At 44.3% G+C, this 17,694-nt stretch overlaps 2 protein-coding genes across 5 annotated transcripts in view; both read right to left on the bottom strand.

Moving 5' to 3' along the window:
- numbl (NUMB like endocytic adaptor protein) overlaps positions 1 to 59 on the bottom strand; it is a 50,170-nt gene extending 50,111 nt beyond the window's left edge. Inside the window, exon 1 of the mRNA XM_056611814.1 lies at positions 1 to 59. This exon is cut by the window's left edge and continues 276 nt beyond it. The gene's annotated coding sequence lies outside the window, so the exon portion shown is untranslated.
- Positions 60 to 1,432: 1,373 nt separating this feature from the next.
- On the bottom strand, positions 1,433 to 17,508 carry coq8b (coenzyme Q8B). Of its 4 annotated transcripts, none has more exons than XM_056611578.1 (16): positions 17,415 to 17,508; positions 16,772 to 16,953; positions 14,642 to 14,804; positions 12,221 to 12,423; positions 11,979 to 12,045; positions 11,566 to 11,640; positions 10,947 to 11,066; positions 10,305 to 10,390; positions 9,886 to 10,026; positions 9,719 to 9,800; positions 6,191 to 6,284; positions 4,519 to 4,660; positions 4,310 to 4,417; positions 3,908 to 3,973; positions 3,162 to 3,248; positions 1,433 to 2,445 (listed from the first exon to the last, which is right to left on the bottom strand). In XM_056611578.1, coding segments are annotated over exons 1-16 (1,953 nt in total). In that variant the 5' UTR covers positions 17,416 to 17,508; the 3' UTR covers positions 1,433 to 2,109. The 4 variants fall into 4 exon arrangements, with proteins under 4 accessions (XP_056467553.1, XP_056467556.1, XP_056467554.1 ...); XM_056611581.1 differs by having other exon boundaries at positions 14,654 to 14,804; XM_056611579.1 differs by having other exon boundaries at positions 14,642 to 14,801.
- Between the last annotated feature and the right edge of the window lie 186 nt (positions 17,509 to 17,694).

Raw genomic sequence — 17,694 nt, 5'->3', positions numbered from 1 at the left:
TAGTAATCTATGATGCTTTGGTTGACTGTGCACTTACTGTCGCACAGATTGGGCTGATCTTCCCGACTCCACCCGCTCTCCCAGCCTTCCCAGTGAGCCCATTGGCACAACCGGCCGGACATGCAAATTCCCTCTTCCCATTGATGTTTTACAAAAACAACGGAGGCTGCGCCGCTTCGGTCGCTCTGATGCGCCACCTGGTGGCCCATGTGTGCGCTTGCTAGCTCCAAAAACAAAAAGGAGAGGAGCAAACAGTGAGATGATGGGATGGGGTTCTACCCCCCTTATATGTGCTCACGTAAAGTTGCCTCCATGTCTCCTGAAAACGCATATACTGTCACAAATGTAACCCAAATGGTGATAAATAACTGAAAGTGAATTTCCCCAATATAATTATTGTGTTTATGTGTTTACATGGAGTGTTTCAACTATTGGACAGTCAATTCACTCAACTCTGGACTTGCAAAAAACAATCACAAATGGACAGAGTTACCACTGAAGAAATGATCCGTAGTCTAAAAGGATTGCCTTCATCTCTTCAAACTGAATCCAGACTACTAGTTAGGCCTACATGCCGAGTCATGGTCCAACTTTCCATGACGTAAAGACTAGTGGAGAAGAATGTTATTTTTCTTCCCTCCTGGGCATGTGCTGGAGCCATTAACCATGGTTAATTCCCACAACTCAAATGAACAGAGGTTCTAATGCATTGTGTAGCTCAACAGTCTGGGCCGCACTACCCTACACTCAAAGCAGTTGTGACCGATTTCCTGAACTAATTTAGTGTAGGGCCCGAATGCTGAACATTTAGAAACAACCTTGACGATGTTAAACCAGGTTCCCTCTCATACTAAATAATTTAGAGTAGCACCATCCCCCTATAGTGTCCTATGAAGCCAGCAACGAACCAAGGAACTCAGCCGTCAACGCAAAGGGACAAGAGGGGATAAATACGTGCCCCGATTCTCAAATAGGGGTACGCTTACACCTAAAGGTACTTTAAAGGATTTCAGGGGGTACTTCGAACATTTAAAAATAAGTGTTGTCATTTTTGTTGCTCTCATAGCGGTTATAAACAAGGGTAAAATAATAACACTTTAATAAGATTTAATACAATCTAAATGGGCTGCTACAAGTTTTGTAAATCTTTCTTAATAATTGCTCCTATTTAGTGTTCATGTTTATAAGCAGCATACACATACCATAATTGTATTCATTACTGTGTTGTTTGTTCTATGCTGGTGAAAGGGGTTATGAGCTGGAAGAATAACTTGCTTAACAGTCCAGCAGTTAGTGAAATAGTGACCACTGGCCTCGACAATCAACACCTAGGTGGGACTAATATTTGACTGGAATGATCCATAAACTAAAAGAAGATAACTAATTTATTTAATTGCATTAGACTATCTTGTAATCGATTTGCATGCACACACACACACACATTATAAAAAGGAGGTATTTCTTTTTTATTCTCACATATTCCTGGCAAGGAGAAAAAAAACAGTTCTTTGCCAGGAAATAACAGTTCTTTGCAAACTGAAGGAAAACGCAACAGACTATTAATAAACCATGTCATAAAGTGAAGAGCCTCTTGTCTATTACCACAAGAGGCTTTTCACATAATTACTACCTTCTTGGAACATGTTGCATGTGTAGACCTGCCCTTGGCAACATTATTGCATATCAGCATCTGCATGGCCTTGGACGTCTACAGTGTATCGTTTGACATTGATCGAGCATAAATAAATCAAAAAAACGAAAAAAGAAAACTTTATTAATACATTACTGCAGATAATTATTATACAAATACAAGTATATTTATCATCAACTAAATATATAGTAGCTTCCTATTTCATGATACCAGTTCAGTGTCAGAGAAGTCACTGGAGTGCATCAGTTGAGGAGAACCGCCAGAGTCCAGACAACCAGTTCAAGTCAAACCCACAGCAGCTCCACCCAATCCACAACTGCCAGTCATCAGCCAGGTCAGAGTTCACACACTGTTACAAGCCAGAGGTGTTGACCTGCCGACACCCCTGGCCCCCGGGAGCAGGCTCACACGTCCACAGAGCTCAGGGGGTACATCTCACAACATGGCGCGTTGTTTATCTAAGCAGCGCCTTCGATGGCGGCGGCGCCTTCGATGGCGGCGGCAGCCTCTGCCTGCCCCTTGCTCCGCTCCTGGTACGCCCGGTGGATCTCCAGGAACATGTCCCGGCAGGCGATGCTGGCGCCAAGCTTTGAGCAGATGAGGAAGGAGCCAGCCATCTTGCGGTGGAGGGAGTAGCTCTCCTCGGGCGGGGGCGTGAGGCGGTGGCGCAGCATGACGGGCACCAGGCCGTGGATGCGCTTGGTGGTGCTCTGGCTGCTGAAGTCAAAGGGCTCCGCGGAGGAGAAGGCCTCGCCCAGGATCATCACCGCCTCCACGTGGGCCTCCTGGAAGGCCTGGCGAGCAGGGGGGGGGGAGGGGCGAGGGGGTATGGTGTGAGTATGGTTCATATGGTTTTTAATAGAGCGCAGTGTTTACTCTCAGACCATGACTGTATACTTTACGGTGCTGCTCAGGTTGAACTGCCCAATAGGGCAAAGCAGCGCATTTCATCTAGGCCCTAGATTCTGTACCAATGACCAACAACTACTACTACTGCAACCACTAATACAACCACCGCAACTACTTCTATCACCACCACCACTATTACAACTACTACTACTACTACAATTTCATTTATCACCTCATTCTATAACCATAACTGCAGTAAATTGAGTCCACTTAAGAACCCTATTAAAAGTCAAACGGCCGTTGCGCCGTTTAACTAATGATTAAATATTTCCTCCGTATAATTAAGCACTACAGGCAAGAGTCTAAATTGTCAAGCGTAAATCAGCACCGGCCACAGAACACGGCTCGCTTTCCAACGCCGAGCGGAAAGCAAAACACCCCTCAGACGGGAGACGTCTGGGAGGCGGAGCAGCTTGCGGCCGGGGGCCCGGGGCCTTGCTGAGGCAGCGTGACCGTGCAGAAAGCCAACGGCAGACGGCCGACGAGCGTGACGGCCCCCGCAGCATCGGACACGAGTGGAAAATAAGCTGAGCCGGGGCGCGTTAAATATGAATGAAGGCCACGTTGAGGAGAGGGGGGAGATCCAATAAAAAGAGCCTACCTTGGTCTCGAAGCCGGTGAGGAACTTCAGGTCCTTGGATTTGGAGAGAACCGTTGCTCGATCGCCCACTGAGGCCGCGTGCACCACCTGAAGACGTGCACGCACGCACGCACGCACACGCACACACACACACACTTTAGTGAACAAGGAGGAAAACCTAAAAATATATATAACCAATTTATATTTAAGCAATATCACACGAGAGGGAGTGCTGTTGTACTGAATATGAGCACTGCTGTGTTTCGGTCGTAGGTACGAGGCAGTAGGCCGAGTGCCGAAGATAATCACAGCCTTGCTGATATTCATTACAACAGCACAACATTTTGTAAACACAACCTTTCCACAAGCACCTTTTATTAGTTAACAGTAATAAGCAACAACAGATTATGATTTGTTTGTCTATTTAAAAAAAAATTGGCTCCGCCAACACAAATAGATCCGCAACTGGACTGGGACTGAACTGTTGCCAAGCAACACATAAACACACTAGCTAGTTTGATACATGTATAGTTTAAAGTCCCAGTGCTGTTATATTCCATATCAGCACTCATGGAATGCCTCTTGTCCAATCAAATTACTTGGTCGGCTCCAACTGTTGTATAATGGTATACACATATAAGTCGGTAAAGCCCTCAAACACCATTGTATGCGTTGTACACTGATACGAAGCTTGGCCAACATTAAACCTCCCGTGTTCCGTGTCACAAAACATGGCTAATCCCCTTTGTACTCTGTAATGATCCTACCTGTATGTAGTCATCTGTGAAGGCCTCGTCGTAGCCTCTGCATGCACCGAAGTCCAACAGGATGATCTAATATTGGGGGATAACAATACATGGTCATATCTTCTGCCAGGTTCCTCCGGTTCAGAAAGACGGTCAAAGGAGTCTGTATATACAGACAGCACGACTGTGCAAAGCTTCAATAGATGTGTGTAGACATGGTTTATTTGTATGCTTACAAATGTCATCAACGTCGATGAATGTCATGAACTTCAAAAAATGTACAAATGTCGATTTGGTTCCTGGATATGTTACGAGATCCACAGCAAAAGGACATGTACATCAGCCTGGCAGGGAGGCATGTTGTGGTTTCAGTAAGTGTTTCACGCGGTGCGGGCGTGATGAAGGGGCTGCTGCGGCCCTCACCTTGTTGGTCTCGGCGTTGTAGAAGAAGTTGGCCCAGTTGGGATCCGTCTGCATGAACCTGAACTCAAAGACCTCCCGGAGGCAGAGCTGCAGGATGCTGAAGCAGATCTGCAGCGGCGAGGGCGACCAGAGCGTTAGAGAGTCAATCAACCAGTTGACATGGCTCCCACCAAGGTCCCGGTGCACCGGGGGGGGGGGGGGGGTGTTACCTTATTCCTGGTCTCCTGATCCAGGTCGACACAGCGGTCCAGGGGGACTCCGTGGATCAGTTCCATGGCAAGCACCTTGCGCCCAGACAGCTCCTCGACCACCTCAGGGACCTGGAAGAACTCATGGCCCTCCAGCAGGGTCCTGGAACACGCACGCACGCACACACACAACCATACACACACAGGCACACACACACGCGCAGATGTGTCTTTCAGTCATGGCAGTTGGAGGAGGTGGGCAGCTGGTCTTCATTGTGTGGTCTCATGGTCTTGTCCATACTCGAGAAGGTTGTGTTAACAACAGACATGGTTTCGTCTGAAGATATTCTCGGGGCTCGGCTTAGACTTTGGCCAGATATATAGTCATTGGAATGTGAGCAAGAGAAAACTTGCTTGTTGCGTTCAGTGTCATCTATCTGTATGCCAGCGAAAATGACTGGGGCTATGTGCCCTAAATCAAACATAAAAAATTTGATTTATTATCTCAAATGAAATATGTCATTGGCGTTTCCATAGAAATGAAAACGGCAGTTACCCTCCAATTCTTAAACACTGAGACTTCAAAATCTGATCAGTTGACCTTGAACACATCTATTTGTTTAACAAGGACTGTGTGTGTGTGTGTGTGTGTGTGTGTGTGTGTGTGTGTGTGTGTGTGTGTGTGTGTGTGTGTGTGTGTGTGTGTGTGTGTGTGTGTGTGTGTGTGTGTGTGTGTGTGTGTGTGTGTGTGTGTGTGTGTGTCAGTGGAGGCTTCTCCAGTGAGGAGAGGGAGGAAGATCCTTCTTAACATTGTTGAGAACAAAAATGTAGATTGCCCAGACTACTGTAATGAATGAATGCCCTTAAATATGACTACTTTAATGCCTGTGTATATGTAATGTTCGTTTCCCTGGGTAAAGGGACATTAGCACCCCCACACCCTCCCATTGACCCCCATTCATTTCCCCGAAAGTGTTGGCGGCCAGTGAATAACATGGGGTTCAATGGGAGAGAGGAGGAAAGTCCTCCTCTGAGTGGGTGTGACTAGCTAAGGGACCTGGATCCCGCCTACGTTTATTCACGAATCGGCTGGATCCCGGGCTGCGCTATGAACCAATAAGCAGGAGCCCTGGCTGTGGAGCAGCCCGGAGGGAGGGGTTATCCCCTCAAGGGTAGGCTACGAGAACCAACAAACCCGCTCAGTCATATGCCTCGTTTCCAACGAGTGGTGCGCTACTGTTCGTTGCGGTACAGTGCGGCTCTGTTCACTTATATTGGCGTTTCCGTAGCCCACGGCCGGGCTGCGGAGCCCGCGAGGAGGATAAATAGTTGTGAAATAATGTTTTTGTTGTTCTTTTAATTGGTTTGTTACTCTGACCGTTCTGTTTGATATTGTGGAAAGGATTTTAGCGAATGCTTCAGAGCATGATGCATTTTAAATGGCATCACTTTTGTTATTTCGTCTTCATTTTTTTTTTTTTAACAATTGTAGCTGAAAATAAACATAGCCCAATTATAACCAATAGCTTCAGTCATTGAGGGCAAAAATAGGTGTGTGTGTGTGTGTGTGTGTGTGTGTGTGTGTGTGTGTGTGTGTGTGTGTGTGTGTGTGTGTGTGTGTGTGTGTGTGTGTGTGTGTGTGTGTGTGTGTGTGTGTGTGTGTGTGTGTGTGTGTTCTCTAACAACAGCCCACCTAAATTTCTTGGCGCACTCCGCCTCTCTCTTGTAGTCACACTCCCATGCGAGCTCCCTCTGGAGGACCTCCAGGCTGCTGTCTGCAAACAGGCCTGGTGCAAAAATAAACAGCGTGCGGAAGAGGAACAGAGGAGGGACACATTAAGACGTGAAAGCCCCGAATACTGTCACAAAACCAAGCATCTAAAAACAACTAAATGCTTCTGGTTACGGATAATAGTCCTACATTAAATATATATATTTTTAGAATAGGTATGTGTATGCTTATTTACACAATAGGGGTGGGAATCTCTTGGCATCTTACGATTCGATTCCGATTATGAGGCGATTATCGATGCATCTTGATGCAACAAATTTCTTTATGTACATTTCCATGCGTGATTTTCAAAAATATATATATACATCTGGGTTTGCTACTCAGAGTTTGCTAATCACTTCCTACTCTTGTGATGATCATTAAAGACATCAACAGATGAATTAACTTATCTAATATTTCATAAGAGAGAAAGCTTTTGTCACAAATATGACTTTCTATGAACAATGCAATAATCAAAACAGCTTGCAATATAACACAATATGGAAGCATTCAAAAAATAGGTTTCAGTTTTGTTTTCTTTCTAATCTTTCTTTTCTATGTCATTAAAGGAAAAGCTGCTCTTGAATTAGAAGGAGTTTTTGTGTCTGGCTGTGAGTTTGCGTGCATGCTATGCGTAGGCTGAATCGCAATCGTGTCAAGACAAATCAGATTGGCCAATACACACTGAAGATAAATTAAATAATTTTAACATTACAAAAATTATCCCTCTCTGGCGAACAGAATGTTGCAGCAGGCAAAAAAAGGTGTTTGTAAATGGACTGCACATATATAGTGCTTTTCTAACCAGCGGCCACCCAAAGCACTTTACAATATCGCCTAACGTCCACACATTCATCCACACATTCAGGCACACATTCATGCACACATTCATGCACACATTCACAAACTCGCACGTTTACATGCACAGCTCAATCCGATTACAGCCATACTTCGACTATGCTCCTCAATTGGACAACTGCAATTGTACGAGTATACATGGCGGTGAGAAAATCGATTCATTGGCTGAAGCATGTCATGCCCCGGTACGAGAGGTGGTGCTGTACCCATTGCAACTAGTGGTAGTAGAGCCACCGGCTGACCTCTTGACCTCACCAGGAACAACAAACTCAGGCGACATTCGAGAAAGATGGCATACGAAGAGCAAGATTAAGAGCTACATCCTTCTACATGTTGTATGTGATGTACCTGATAATTACACAAAATAGATGCACAATGGCGCTCTTGCTTTTGCTGTTTTCGACGACGACAACACGACTATCGTCTGCTACTTCTGGCTCACAGCCCCGTGAAAAAATCGCGAGAATGCACAGAACACAAATTCCGATTCCAATCCGATTGAATGTACACATGCACGATTAATGCAATTATCAATCGAATAATCTAGGAGTCTTTGTCTGACTATGAGAAACCCGATTCGGTCCGATTTGAGTCAGACTAAGGTGTATACATGCATACAAATATGATCAAAGTCGGACAAACCCAATAGTTTGGTTTTGTCGAGTCATGTAAACGCACTTACTGACGGCGGACTCAACCATGTAGGGCGACAGCAAGGTCGTCGGGAGCAGTCAGTAGGGATGGGAATCGAGAACCGGTTCTTGTTCAGAACCGGTTCCGAGTCAACCGATTCCTTGGAATCGTTAGCAAGCCTGCTTAACGATTCCGCTTATCGGTTCCGGTCGCGGCAAATGCGTCGTGACGTCACACACACGCTGCTTTGATTTGGTTCAGAACGCAGCAAACATGTCGCCGCCGAGGAAGAATCGCATTGTGCGTTCACACCAAACGCGACGGGGCGACAAGATCCCATACAAAGTGAACGTAGAGACGCGTATAAGGGCGAGTTTTTCGCGGGAGAAAACCGATGACAAGTTTTTGTCGTGATGACAGCCAATCAGCGTTCAACAGCGTGATAACTGAGTGACATGTGTAACGTAACAGCCAATCCGCGTTCAGCCGTCAAACTCAGTGCAGTGCAGTCCGGGTGAACCGCGGAATGGAGGAGAAAGTGATTGTTGCAGTTTGCGACTCCCGGAGCTCTATATATAATAGTATATAATATATTATATACTATATTATAATTGTATATATAATATCACGGCCAACAGCTCTGTCGCCTCCGGATGGCCGTAGCGTGGGGAGCTCTCATAGGGATTGGGCTTCTCGGGGTTTGTTTACCGGCATTGCTATGGTTTCCGGTCTTGTGTGTTCCAACGGTTTATTAGGTAGGCCCATCTAATAAATCTCTGTCTAATCAATGCTTCATTTTGTTTATGTCAGTTTAATTTTGTTACAAGTTGAATGCAAATGAGCACTGTTAGAATTCCAAAAGGCACAAGCTCTTACTTGGCTGTTTTCAGTCTTTGTTTTTAGTTGTATGGCACATAATGATGGCATTTGGGCTTAAAAAGCGAAACATATATCTTTTCGTCTAGACCAATTGATTTGAAAATGTACAATTTCCTAATACTAGAAGCACTTCTGATCAGATATTAAAGAGATGTAATGCAAACAAACACATTTATACTTATTTTCTCACCCAATGAGAATCGATAAGAGAATCGATAAGGAATCGGATCGATAAGCAGAATCGGAATCGGAATCGGAATCGTGAAATTCTTATCAATTCCCATCCCTAGCAGTCAGGGTGAGGGACACCTCGACACTTTGAGGATCTAACTATCAACCTTCCGGTTACCAGCCAACCCACTCTTCCTCCTGAGCAACTGCCGCCCAAGGACGCAATTGTAGGATGCAACTGTCTCTGTATCAGTCAGTTGAAACAGTTGGCTGATTATGTGAGTGTACGCTGTTGTCAGAAGGCCAGACATAGTTGGTGCCCATCTGAAAACGCTCTTTGGTTGTGGCTCAGACAAACATGGAGAATAGCCAAGTCTTCCCATAAATGTTTCCAATGATTACTCAACGAGATGAATTACCGTGGGCACCCGAGTATCAAAAGTCACATAACCAACACACAAACTGACTCAAAACCATGGCAGGGCAGAAGGGTTGCTACCCTCGATCAGGACTTAAATAAAAGCCCCCAAACACAGCTGACGGGCTAGTCATGTCAGGGTAGGTTACACCTTGTTAACATGACTATTACCCGGGATGGACAAAGGGGGGTTAGTTACAGTTAGTTGTTGCTCAGAGTTCACCTAGATTCTGCATAGCCACCCCCTCCTACTTATTGAATGTTGAACGTCCTGGCCCTTAATGTATCCTCTTATTGTATGTCATACTTAGTTATAGTACTTAGTTGTGTGACCTCTTATTCTAGCTTTCTTTGTGGTGTACAGGATTGGGTTATCCTAGCGATTGTTAGTGCTTGGCACCTTGGTTCTATAAACATCCTGACAGCAACAAACGCGATATATTGTTTCACCTTCTTCTGACAAATGCCCACAATTTAATTGTAAGTCTTACCATCTGGCAGGATGACGCTCATCTTCAGTACAGACATCAGGTTGTTTATGTCACTGTGGATGCTCTCTGCTACTCCTGGGTACTGCCATGGGCAGATCAACCAGAAAGGCACGTTTGAGTAACACTTCACAATCCCACTTTATACATGCACTTCTTTGATCGCTTACCTGGATTTTCATGGCAATTTCTCGGCCGTCTTTCAAAACCCCGAGATGCACCTGGCCGATGGACGCTGCGGCAAATGGTTTGTCATCAAAAGATAACAGCTGATCCCTCCAGCCTGAGCCCAGCTCCTCCGCCAGAACTTTCTAAACAGACCAGAGATAGGGTTCAAACTGCTGTGGTGCGATGCCGAGCTGATACATGTGTATTTTATGTCACCATCATGCACTGGGCCACATCTAGGTCGATTCATTGCCAAATCTATATTGATTGCGTCTGACTAATGATATCCTTGATACAGTCGTACATTTCATTGGTTTGGTATACCATTACTGTTTACTGCAGTACAGTAAGTCCGTACACTGCACCTTGTGTAAACCGAGGGGTCGTACATTGTGTCTGCTGGCGGTGGGCCTCCACTTACGTTCATCTGCCAGGGGGGCATGAAGTCGGCGCTCTGCCGGACCCTCTCAAAGATCTTCTGCAGCTGGGGGTTGATGAAGGAGTTGTCTGGGGGGGAATACCAAAACAGTGTGACCCTCATCGCTTAAGTTCGGGACACACATTCCACACAGACATGTGTGATATGTGTAACATTTCACACAGACAAGGGCGGCAAGTGGCTCAGGAGGTAGAGCGGGTTGGCTGGTAACCGTAAGGTTGCTGGTTCAATACCCGGTGCCTCCTAGCTTAGTGTTGATGTGTCCCTGATACAGAAGCCTCCCCCTAACTGCTCCTGACGAGCTGGCTTTCGCCTTGCATGATTGACACCGCCCTCAGTGTGTGAATGTGTGAATGTTAGGCAGTTTGTAAAGCGCTTTGAGTGGTCATAAATGCAGCGCTGTATAAATGCAGTCCATTTACCATTTACATGAGGTTTCCGGAGGCATGCGCATTTCAATCGGACAGCCAATTGAATGGCTGCCTCAAGATATCTGAAGTCCCTCTTCCCCAGACACTGATGCGCCCTGATGAGATCAGACTAGCCAGTCTGATCTCATCGGGGCGCATCAGTGTACAGAATCGCCCTTCGTCCTCCCGGTGACCATTGTTACCGAGTACGCACCTTGGATGCTGAGCATCTGGCCGATCTTGAGTGCGGCACCGCGGACCTTGCATAGCGTGTTCACTATCCTCTCTGCGTTGGCCTCGGACAGGAGCGGAGAGTCCATCACCGCCCCGGCGTCTTACACACATACACACACACACACACAAAAGCATTTAGATCTGTAGTTATCATTTATAGACAAAGCGCTGAAAGTGAAACATAAGAGGGGTGCAAGAATTATTGTAAGCACTCATTACCATCTCAAGATCCTCTCTTATGGTACACAAAGGATTTGGTTGGATTTGATAGTGGATTTGTTAGTTTGAAGTGGTGCTATCAAAGCGGTTGTTTAAATGAGGGCCTCTACGGCCCATTGATGCGTCTGCCATCAGAAGACCCGGGGGGATCTGATTGAAACACTTGTTAAGAGAGCACTGGTACCATCGGCAGCAGGTACTGTGAGGTAATCAAGCAGATCGCCAAGCACTGCTCATCGAGCGTCTGTCTATGGAATGTGCCAGGAGTCCTATGTGGAATAAGACCTTTTCATTTTGTCAACTCAGTAAAAGCCAGAGGAGAGGACAGGGCAGGATTTAGCTTGGCAGAAGGAGAAATAAAACCGGATTTAGAGCTTCACCTCCTGATCGTTTGCTGCCAAAGGACTGCTTTGCCACCTCTGCAATGGCACCGATCCCCAGCCCGACTGCAAGCCCTGCAGAGTCAAGAGGGAGAAAGGTACCCGTTATAGTCTCAACCTCGTCTCCAAAACATCCTGGATATCAATAGCAACTATCTCCGTCTCCAACTAAAATAGCACATAACATTGGTGCAGTTATATTTGACATCCAAACATATTCTGGAGAGATGAAGACATCGACATCGACAGGTATGAGAAATTACAGAAAGGTGTCTCGAGCGAGGAAGCACATTTTAATTTGGGAATATATAAAATTGACATACAAACACATCAATGTATTCTGCATTATACTTCATGCCGATTGGGTAAAACAAGAGGTTTTTTTTCTATGACATTCTCAAAATCATATTTACCACCAAAGTTAGCCAGCCTGCTTATCCTAGTGGCAGGAACCTTCCTCTCCCTGGCCCGGTCGCTGAGCTAGGGAGAAACATTCAAACAGAAGTCTCATCAACAATCCCTGAAACTACAAGACGTGATAAACAGCATGATTCTGTCATGCATTACAAATTTACAAGCATCTGAAAAAAAACTGCATGTGTTGTCAGGAACCAGCATTATTTCCTCAAGGACAAATCCCTGCCCGTTGTCAAACCTTTTGTCGGACGGGTTTGACCAAGGCCTGCTTGGCCTCCCGTGCCTTCTTGATGTCCTCCGGTGTGAGCCTGGCCACCACGGTGTCATGGATGAACCTGGCCTGGTAGCGGTGGTGGAGGCCTGCTGAGGTGTGGAGGAACCTGGCCGTCTGCCCTGGCCAGCCCGCTCCTCCTTGACTGTTCCCCTGGCGTGGAGGCACTCCTGCATCGTCAACATTGGAAAAGTATGGAAGTCACACATATTATATGCATCACGTTATACGTGCATGTAGAAACCCAGCCTATTTTGGTTCATAGTTTAGAACAATGTTTGGTTCATAGTTTAGAACTATGTTTGGTTCATAGTTTAGAACTAAAATAAAAAATGTGTAGACCTGCAAATTTCCCCACTGTGGGACTAATAAACGATTATCTTATCTTATCATAGTTGCAAGTCATTTCAGAGAGCATCTTATTTTTAAGGTAAATTAAAGGTCCGACAGGTGGGCGTGTCTACCTAGATGTATGCTGGATAGATCAGTCTACCAGCCTACCCAGGGGACTGTAGCAAAGGTTGCTCATCCATCCATCACACATCTAGGTGGACACGCCCACATGTGATGTCATAAGGGGCAGATTTCCAAAACGGCTTGTAACGGCTAATCACACCACACCTGGTAGCATGTCATGGGACCTTTAACACTTCTGTGTCCTGCAAGTACGCAAAGATCTGCAGAGATCCACGGCGCTATTCAGAGAGCGAACAAGGCCCTTTTTACAGATGAGGACCTATGTGTACGCAAGGACCCCCCCCCCTAAAGAAGGGTGTTGCAACACAAGAACCTTCTTGACAGCGGTTTGCATAATCTCTGATAGGTCGAGTGGAGAATTGGGGTAGTGTTGTCTTTTTTGACAAGGAAAACACAAGAATACATGCGGGGGGGTATTCCATCAACCGAGCTAAAGGCAAGCCGGGCTTATTTCGCCTAGCCTCGCTCCTTTAAGCTAGAGTTGCGTTCCATCAACGTGATTTAAGGGAATCTCCGTTGAGTAACCATGGCAATTTATCCGACTAAATGAACCTGGTCGGTACCAGGCTAACTGTCAGGCTTACTTGAGCGGTGTTTCAGAGTCCCATCTGGCTGAAACAAGTGTAGCATCAGAATGTTCCGCCAAACCTAATCTGCACGATTTTGTAATTTATGTAAATATATGTAGTACAAACAGCATATATTTTCACTAAGGGTCTGAGATTAAATTATGCAAATAAAATAATTTGATGAATTGATATCTATTGTTATAGTGGATATTCTCTCAACACATTTTTATCTAAAACTATGTATTCTGTCAAATTTGTGAACTAGCAGTTCGGTGAGTGGTCAAGCATTTGCCCTGAGGTTCGGGCGAAGCGAGTTTGCGTTTCAGTACGTCATTACATTTTTGGCGTTGGTTCATTTTTGTTATTTCCTTTATACCAGAGAAATTAGGCCTAACAATTGTATTTTTATATAATAAATATGTCTTACAATATATTTTTTGCAAAATATAATTTGCAAAAACCCATGGTAAAGTTAATATTAATATTAATGTTACTGATAGTGAAATTGATACACTGCTGCATGGGAAATTGTCAGCCACATAAATTCCTTTCAGGTGAGTTTCTCGGCAGGCAATTAGTAATTAGGTGGGGATTGAACCCCGGACGACTGGCTGCAAGTCCGACACATTACCTCGAGACTATCTAGTATCTCTTGAATACAAATCTATGGACAATATTAAATCTAAATAGTTACGCTTAATACTACTTATTCATTCAGAAGATCTGCGTTTTTATTGCCAGGCGGCCTCCCTGTTCTTATTAATGGTTACAGTGTTTCCTTTTTGATTTATTATATGCTTGTACTCCTCGTAGACCTCCCCAAGCAGCTTCTTACCCTTTTCGGACATTTGATTCATGATTCGACATTCACGGTTCTGGGCTGGTTACATATCTCTGGAGCGGGCGTAATCCACGATAACGTAAGGCTGGCTTGAACTAGCCTGAGCAAGGCGCGGCTGAACTGGGTTGATGGAACTGCTTTCGCCTCAAGTCGAAGTTGGCGTAAGTTCTAACCGGGCTTAATCAACTAAGCGCCGCCTTTGTTAGCGACTTTGATGGAATACCCCTCTGGTTGCAATAAATCAACAGTATGGAGAATGCTCGCAATTGCGTTGCCAGATTTGCTCATCAGTTGATGTAGAATTAGGGTTTGACAAAACACATTATTTTGTCAACTTGTGTACACTTCAATGTGACGTGGAAGCATAAATGCCTGCAGCTTTGCAAAGATCTGCATTGTTGATCTGCACAAACATGCTGCAAGCGGAACAATGAGCTTTTTGTCAACACGCTCCAATGTGTAATGCACTTATTCAACTGAATCCACTGTGTTAACTTTTACCTGATAACGTACCTGTTGTGGACTCTGCTGTGGCTTCAGGACCAGCATGGCTCTGCCTGGATTCACCGGCTGAGAACTCTGAGCCAACAGACCACTGGGCAGCCTCTTCCGGCTCCATCTCCCAGCCCTCGGCGTCAGGGAACACGTCCTCTTTCAAAGACTGCTGATGCACAGCAGTAAGTCAGGTTAGCAAATTAATTAAAAATATTGTCTCGGATGGTTTCATCATTCCACAGCCCTCTACTCTGATAGCCGGTTTGTGGGGAGCATTCTGAGGCACACTGGCAGCCATAATGATACCTCGTCCACTACCAGTTGGGTGATGAACTTGTAGTGGATGAGGCGTTATACCCCACATACACACACACATATACACGCACATACTCGCCATGTAAAGCGTATGCCGTGAAAACTGCTATAAATACCGCTATAAATGCAATCAATTATTATTGTTATTATTATTATTGTGAAAGGATAAGTTATCTATTTTGGATCCAACGGCCTAACCACAGTTTCTAGAGTGAATACACCATAACTACGCAAATTGGTTCAAATATATCTGCTGAAAATACAAGTTTACAATTGTTTTCCCAAACGGTTTTTAAAGGAGCATTGAATCAATCAAGTTTGGTTTAATTTCAAGCACAAACTGAACTTTTGAACTCCAAATACACCCTGTTAGGATGGTGCGGCGAAGCTTAAAACCTGGCATTGGATCTTACTAATTACAAGAAGAATTTACACTGTCTACCTGTCAAGAAAAATAATAGTATATGTTCGGTCCCTAGCCATGAAAATAAGAATTCATAGCTCAGTAACAATTATTATTTATTTTCTTCTATGGCCTGAAAGGCTGAAGCTGTGACTGGTTGTCCTATGTAATGATGACAATCCCCTAACTGATACATAATGAATGGCCGAACGTCATGTTTGTAGGATGCACTTTGATGGAAGGGACCTTTGAACTTTAGTTCAACCAAAACATAATAAAGCATCGCTATCTAACCAGCTTAGCTGCTCCCTATGTCGGAACAGTAGCCTACCAAACAACAGATACAGGGAGTATGATTAATCAATTAACCATGTGATAAATTGGGCATCTACTTATAACACCACTTATCAACTCAGATCTGTCACTATAGTTTGCTAGAAATTGAGTGTGTCACATCCAAAGGCGATCACCAATCTTTACAGCCTGTTGATGGTTTCATGGAAATCAGCAGTATATGAGATCATATTCATTACAATGACCTATGTCGCCTAGGCAGAAAGTTACTTCCTGGTCCATAGAATTTCATATTTAAAACTCGTTATTGCAGTTAAATAAGACTTATTGTGTGTAAAACTTTCTGTGTAAATATTGTTAATTCATATTTTTTTGAATCCTAATTGTTCAATATTTAGTTAATATTCGCTGATATCGTTTTGCTTTATGTATTTTACAAACCAACCTCAACAAGTCCCTTTCCTTGAATATCCTCTATGCTTCGCCTTCAAATGTTTTCCTTTTATTTCCTTTATCAGTCAAGTTATCCATCGTTCTACACATTTTACAACGTTTGAATAGGTGCTGGTGAACAGCATTGATGTTAATCCGACCCAGCCAGCAGTGGAAAAAATGTCTGAAAGATGCACTGTTATGTGTCCGGACACATAACTATTGATCTAATGCTTGATTCGTTACCATTTATTCCATACAAAAAACTGAGACAAGTTACAGTACACCCTCAACTTCCAGTTTTTAAAAAGACTATTCATGAATAAATGTTTTTAGACTAATGTCACAATGCCTTGTTGACTTCAATTCTAACCTAGACCTCTAGACAGGAATAAGTCAGCAAAGTCAACAATGGAAATAATGGTGTCTAAACTCTAGAATCGCGCTATACAATCTGTGAGTTGGCCATTAGATCCCAAATAGCAAACCAAACCTTTAAAATAAACAAAAACACAGCCATTTTAAGAAAACGTGTAAAAGGGTGAGTGCAATGTCAAATTACATCTGTATGAGGTCTACTGAAGAAATGACTTGCATGAAAAAGCAACAAAAACAGTCTGGTAGCTAAATACAATCTTGCTAAGGGCATATATTTGCATTTGTACTCTTCTGAAGGTCTATGTTAAACTCACAGCCTTGCTGCCTCCCATTGCAGTGCCCACCAGTCCCTCCACCATATCCTGGGCAGCTTGGGCGACACCCCCGAGGGATGAGTTGCATGCCATCAGCCTAAGATGTTCCCCTTGCGTGTTCACCAGGGCAGACCCCACTTTACCTGCGCCCCTCATCACCTGCAGCATCTCAGCGAGCTGCACTGTGAAAGCACACAAGAGAAGATTTTATTTTTAAATTAATGAATCACACCATGTAACAGTGCACACAGTCACCATACTTACAAAACCATTCATAGGTACTTCTTCTTATTATTATTAACCAAATGTTTAGGGATAATTATAAAAGGCAGTTAAACAAAGATGAAATATATGCAATGTCCATGCAATGTATTGGCGGCTGGTTCAAGTCATGGGATAATGTGTAATACACATTTATTAAGGAAATAAACCGTTCAATCCACGATTTTGAAAGGCTTGCGTTAATATCAGATTTACATTACACGACCTCTATCACGTTAGACAATATGTTGACAGGTCGGGCACGAGTTGTGCAACGAACGAAGATACACCAATAATGACAAATAACACACTCAATGACAATCACAACGCAACTCCTCCAAAGGTTTCCCGCAATCAACCTCACTCCTAATAATTGTCTTACTGTTTAAAACGCGATGGAGCAGAACACGATGTCCTCTAGTTAAAAACAGTATAGTGAATGAAACATGCCAGTGTTTTGTAACGCTGTGGTATCCGGAAGTGGAGGCTAGACTGACATGTCAGTCAACCAACCGAAATTCAGAGAGTAAGAAAAAGGGCGTAACCCAGGAGGTTAATTGGTTTTGTAAACCTATGGGGGTTGAGAAACAATACGCTGAACCAGTAATCGTCGACGAATCATAATAAAAAAAGAGAGGGCGTGAAATGACCTCGTCCAATAA

This window comes from Gadus chalcogrammus, chromosome 16, assembly GCF_026213295.1.
Source record: "Gadus chalcogrammus isolate NIFS_2021 chromosome 16, NIFS_Gcha_1.0, whole genome shotgun sequence".
NCBI classification, from domain to species: domain Eukaryota; kingdom Metazoa; phylum Chordata; class Actinopteri; order Gadiformes; family Gadidae; genus Gadus; species Gadus chalcogrammus.
Note: the sequence above shows the minus strand (reverse complement) of the source record. Positions and strands in the feature narration are given on the sequence as shown.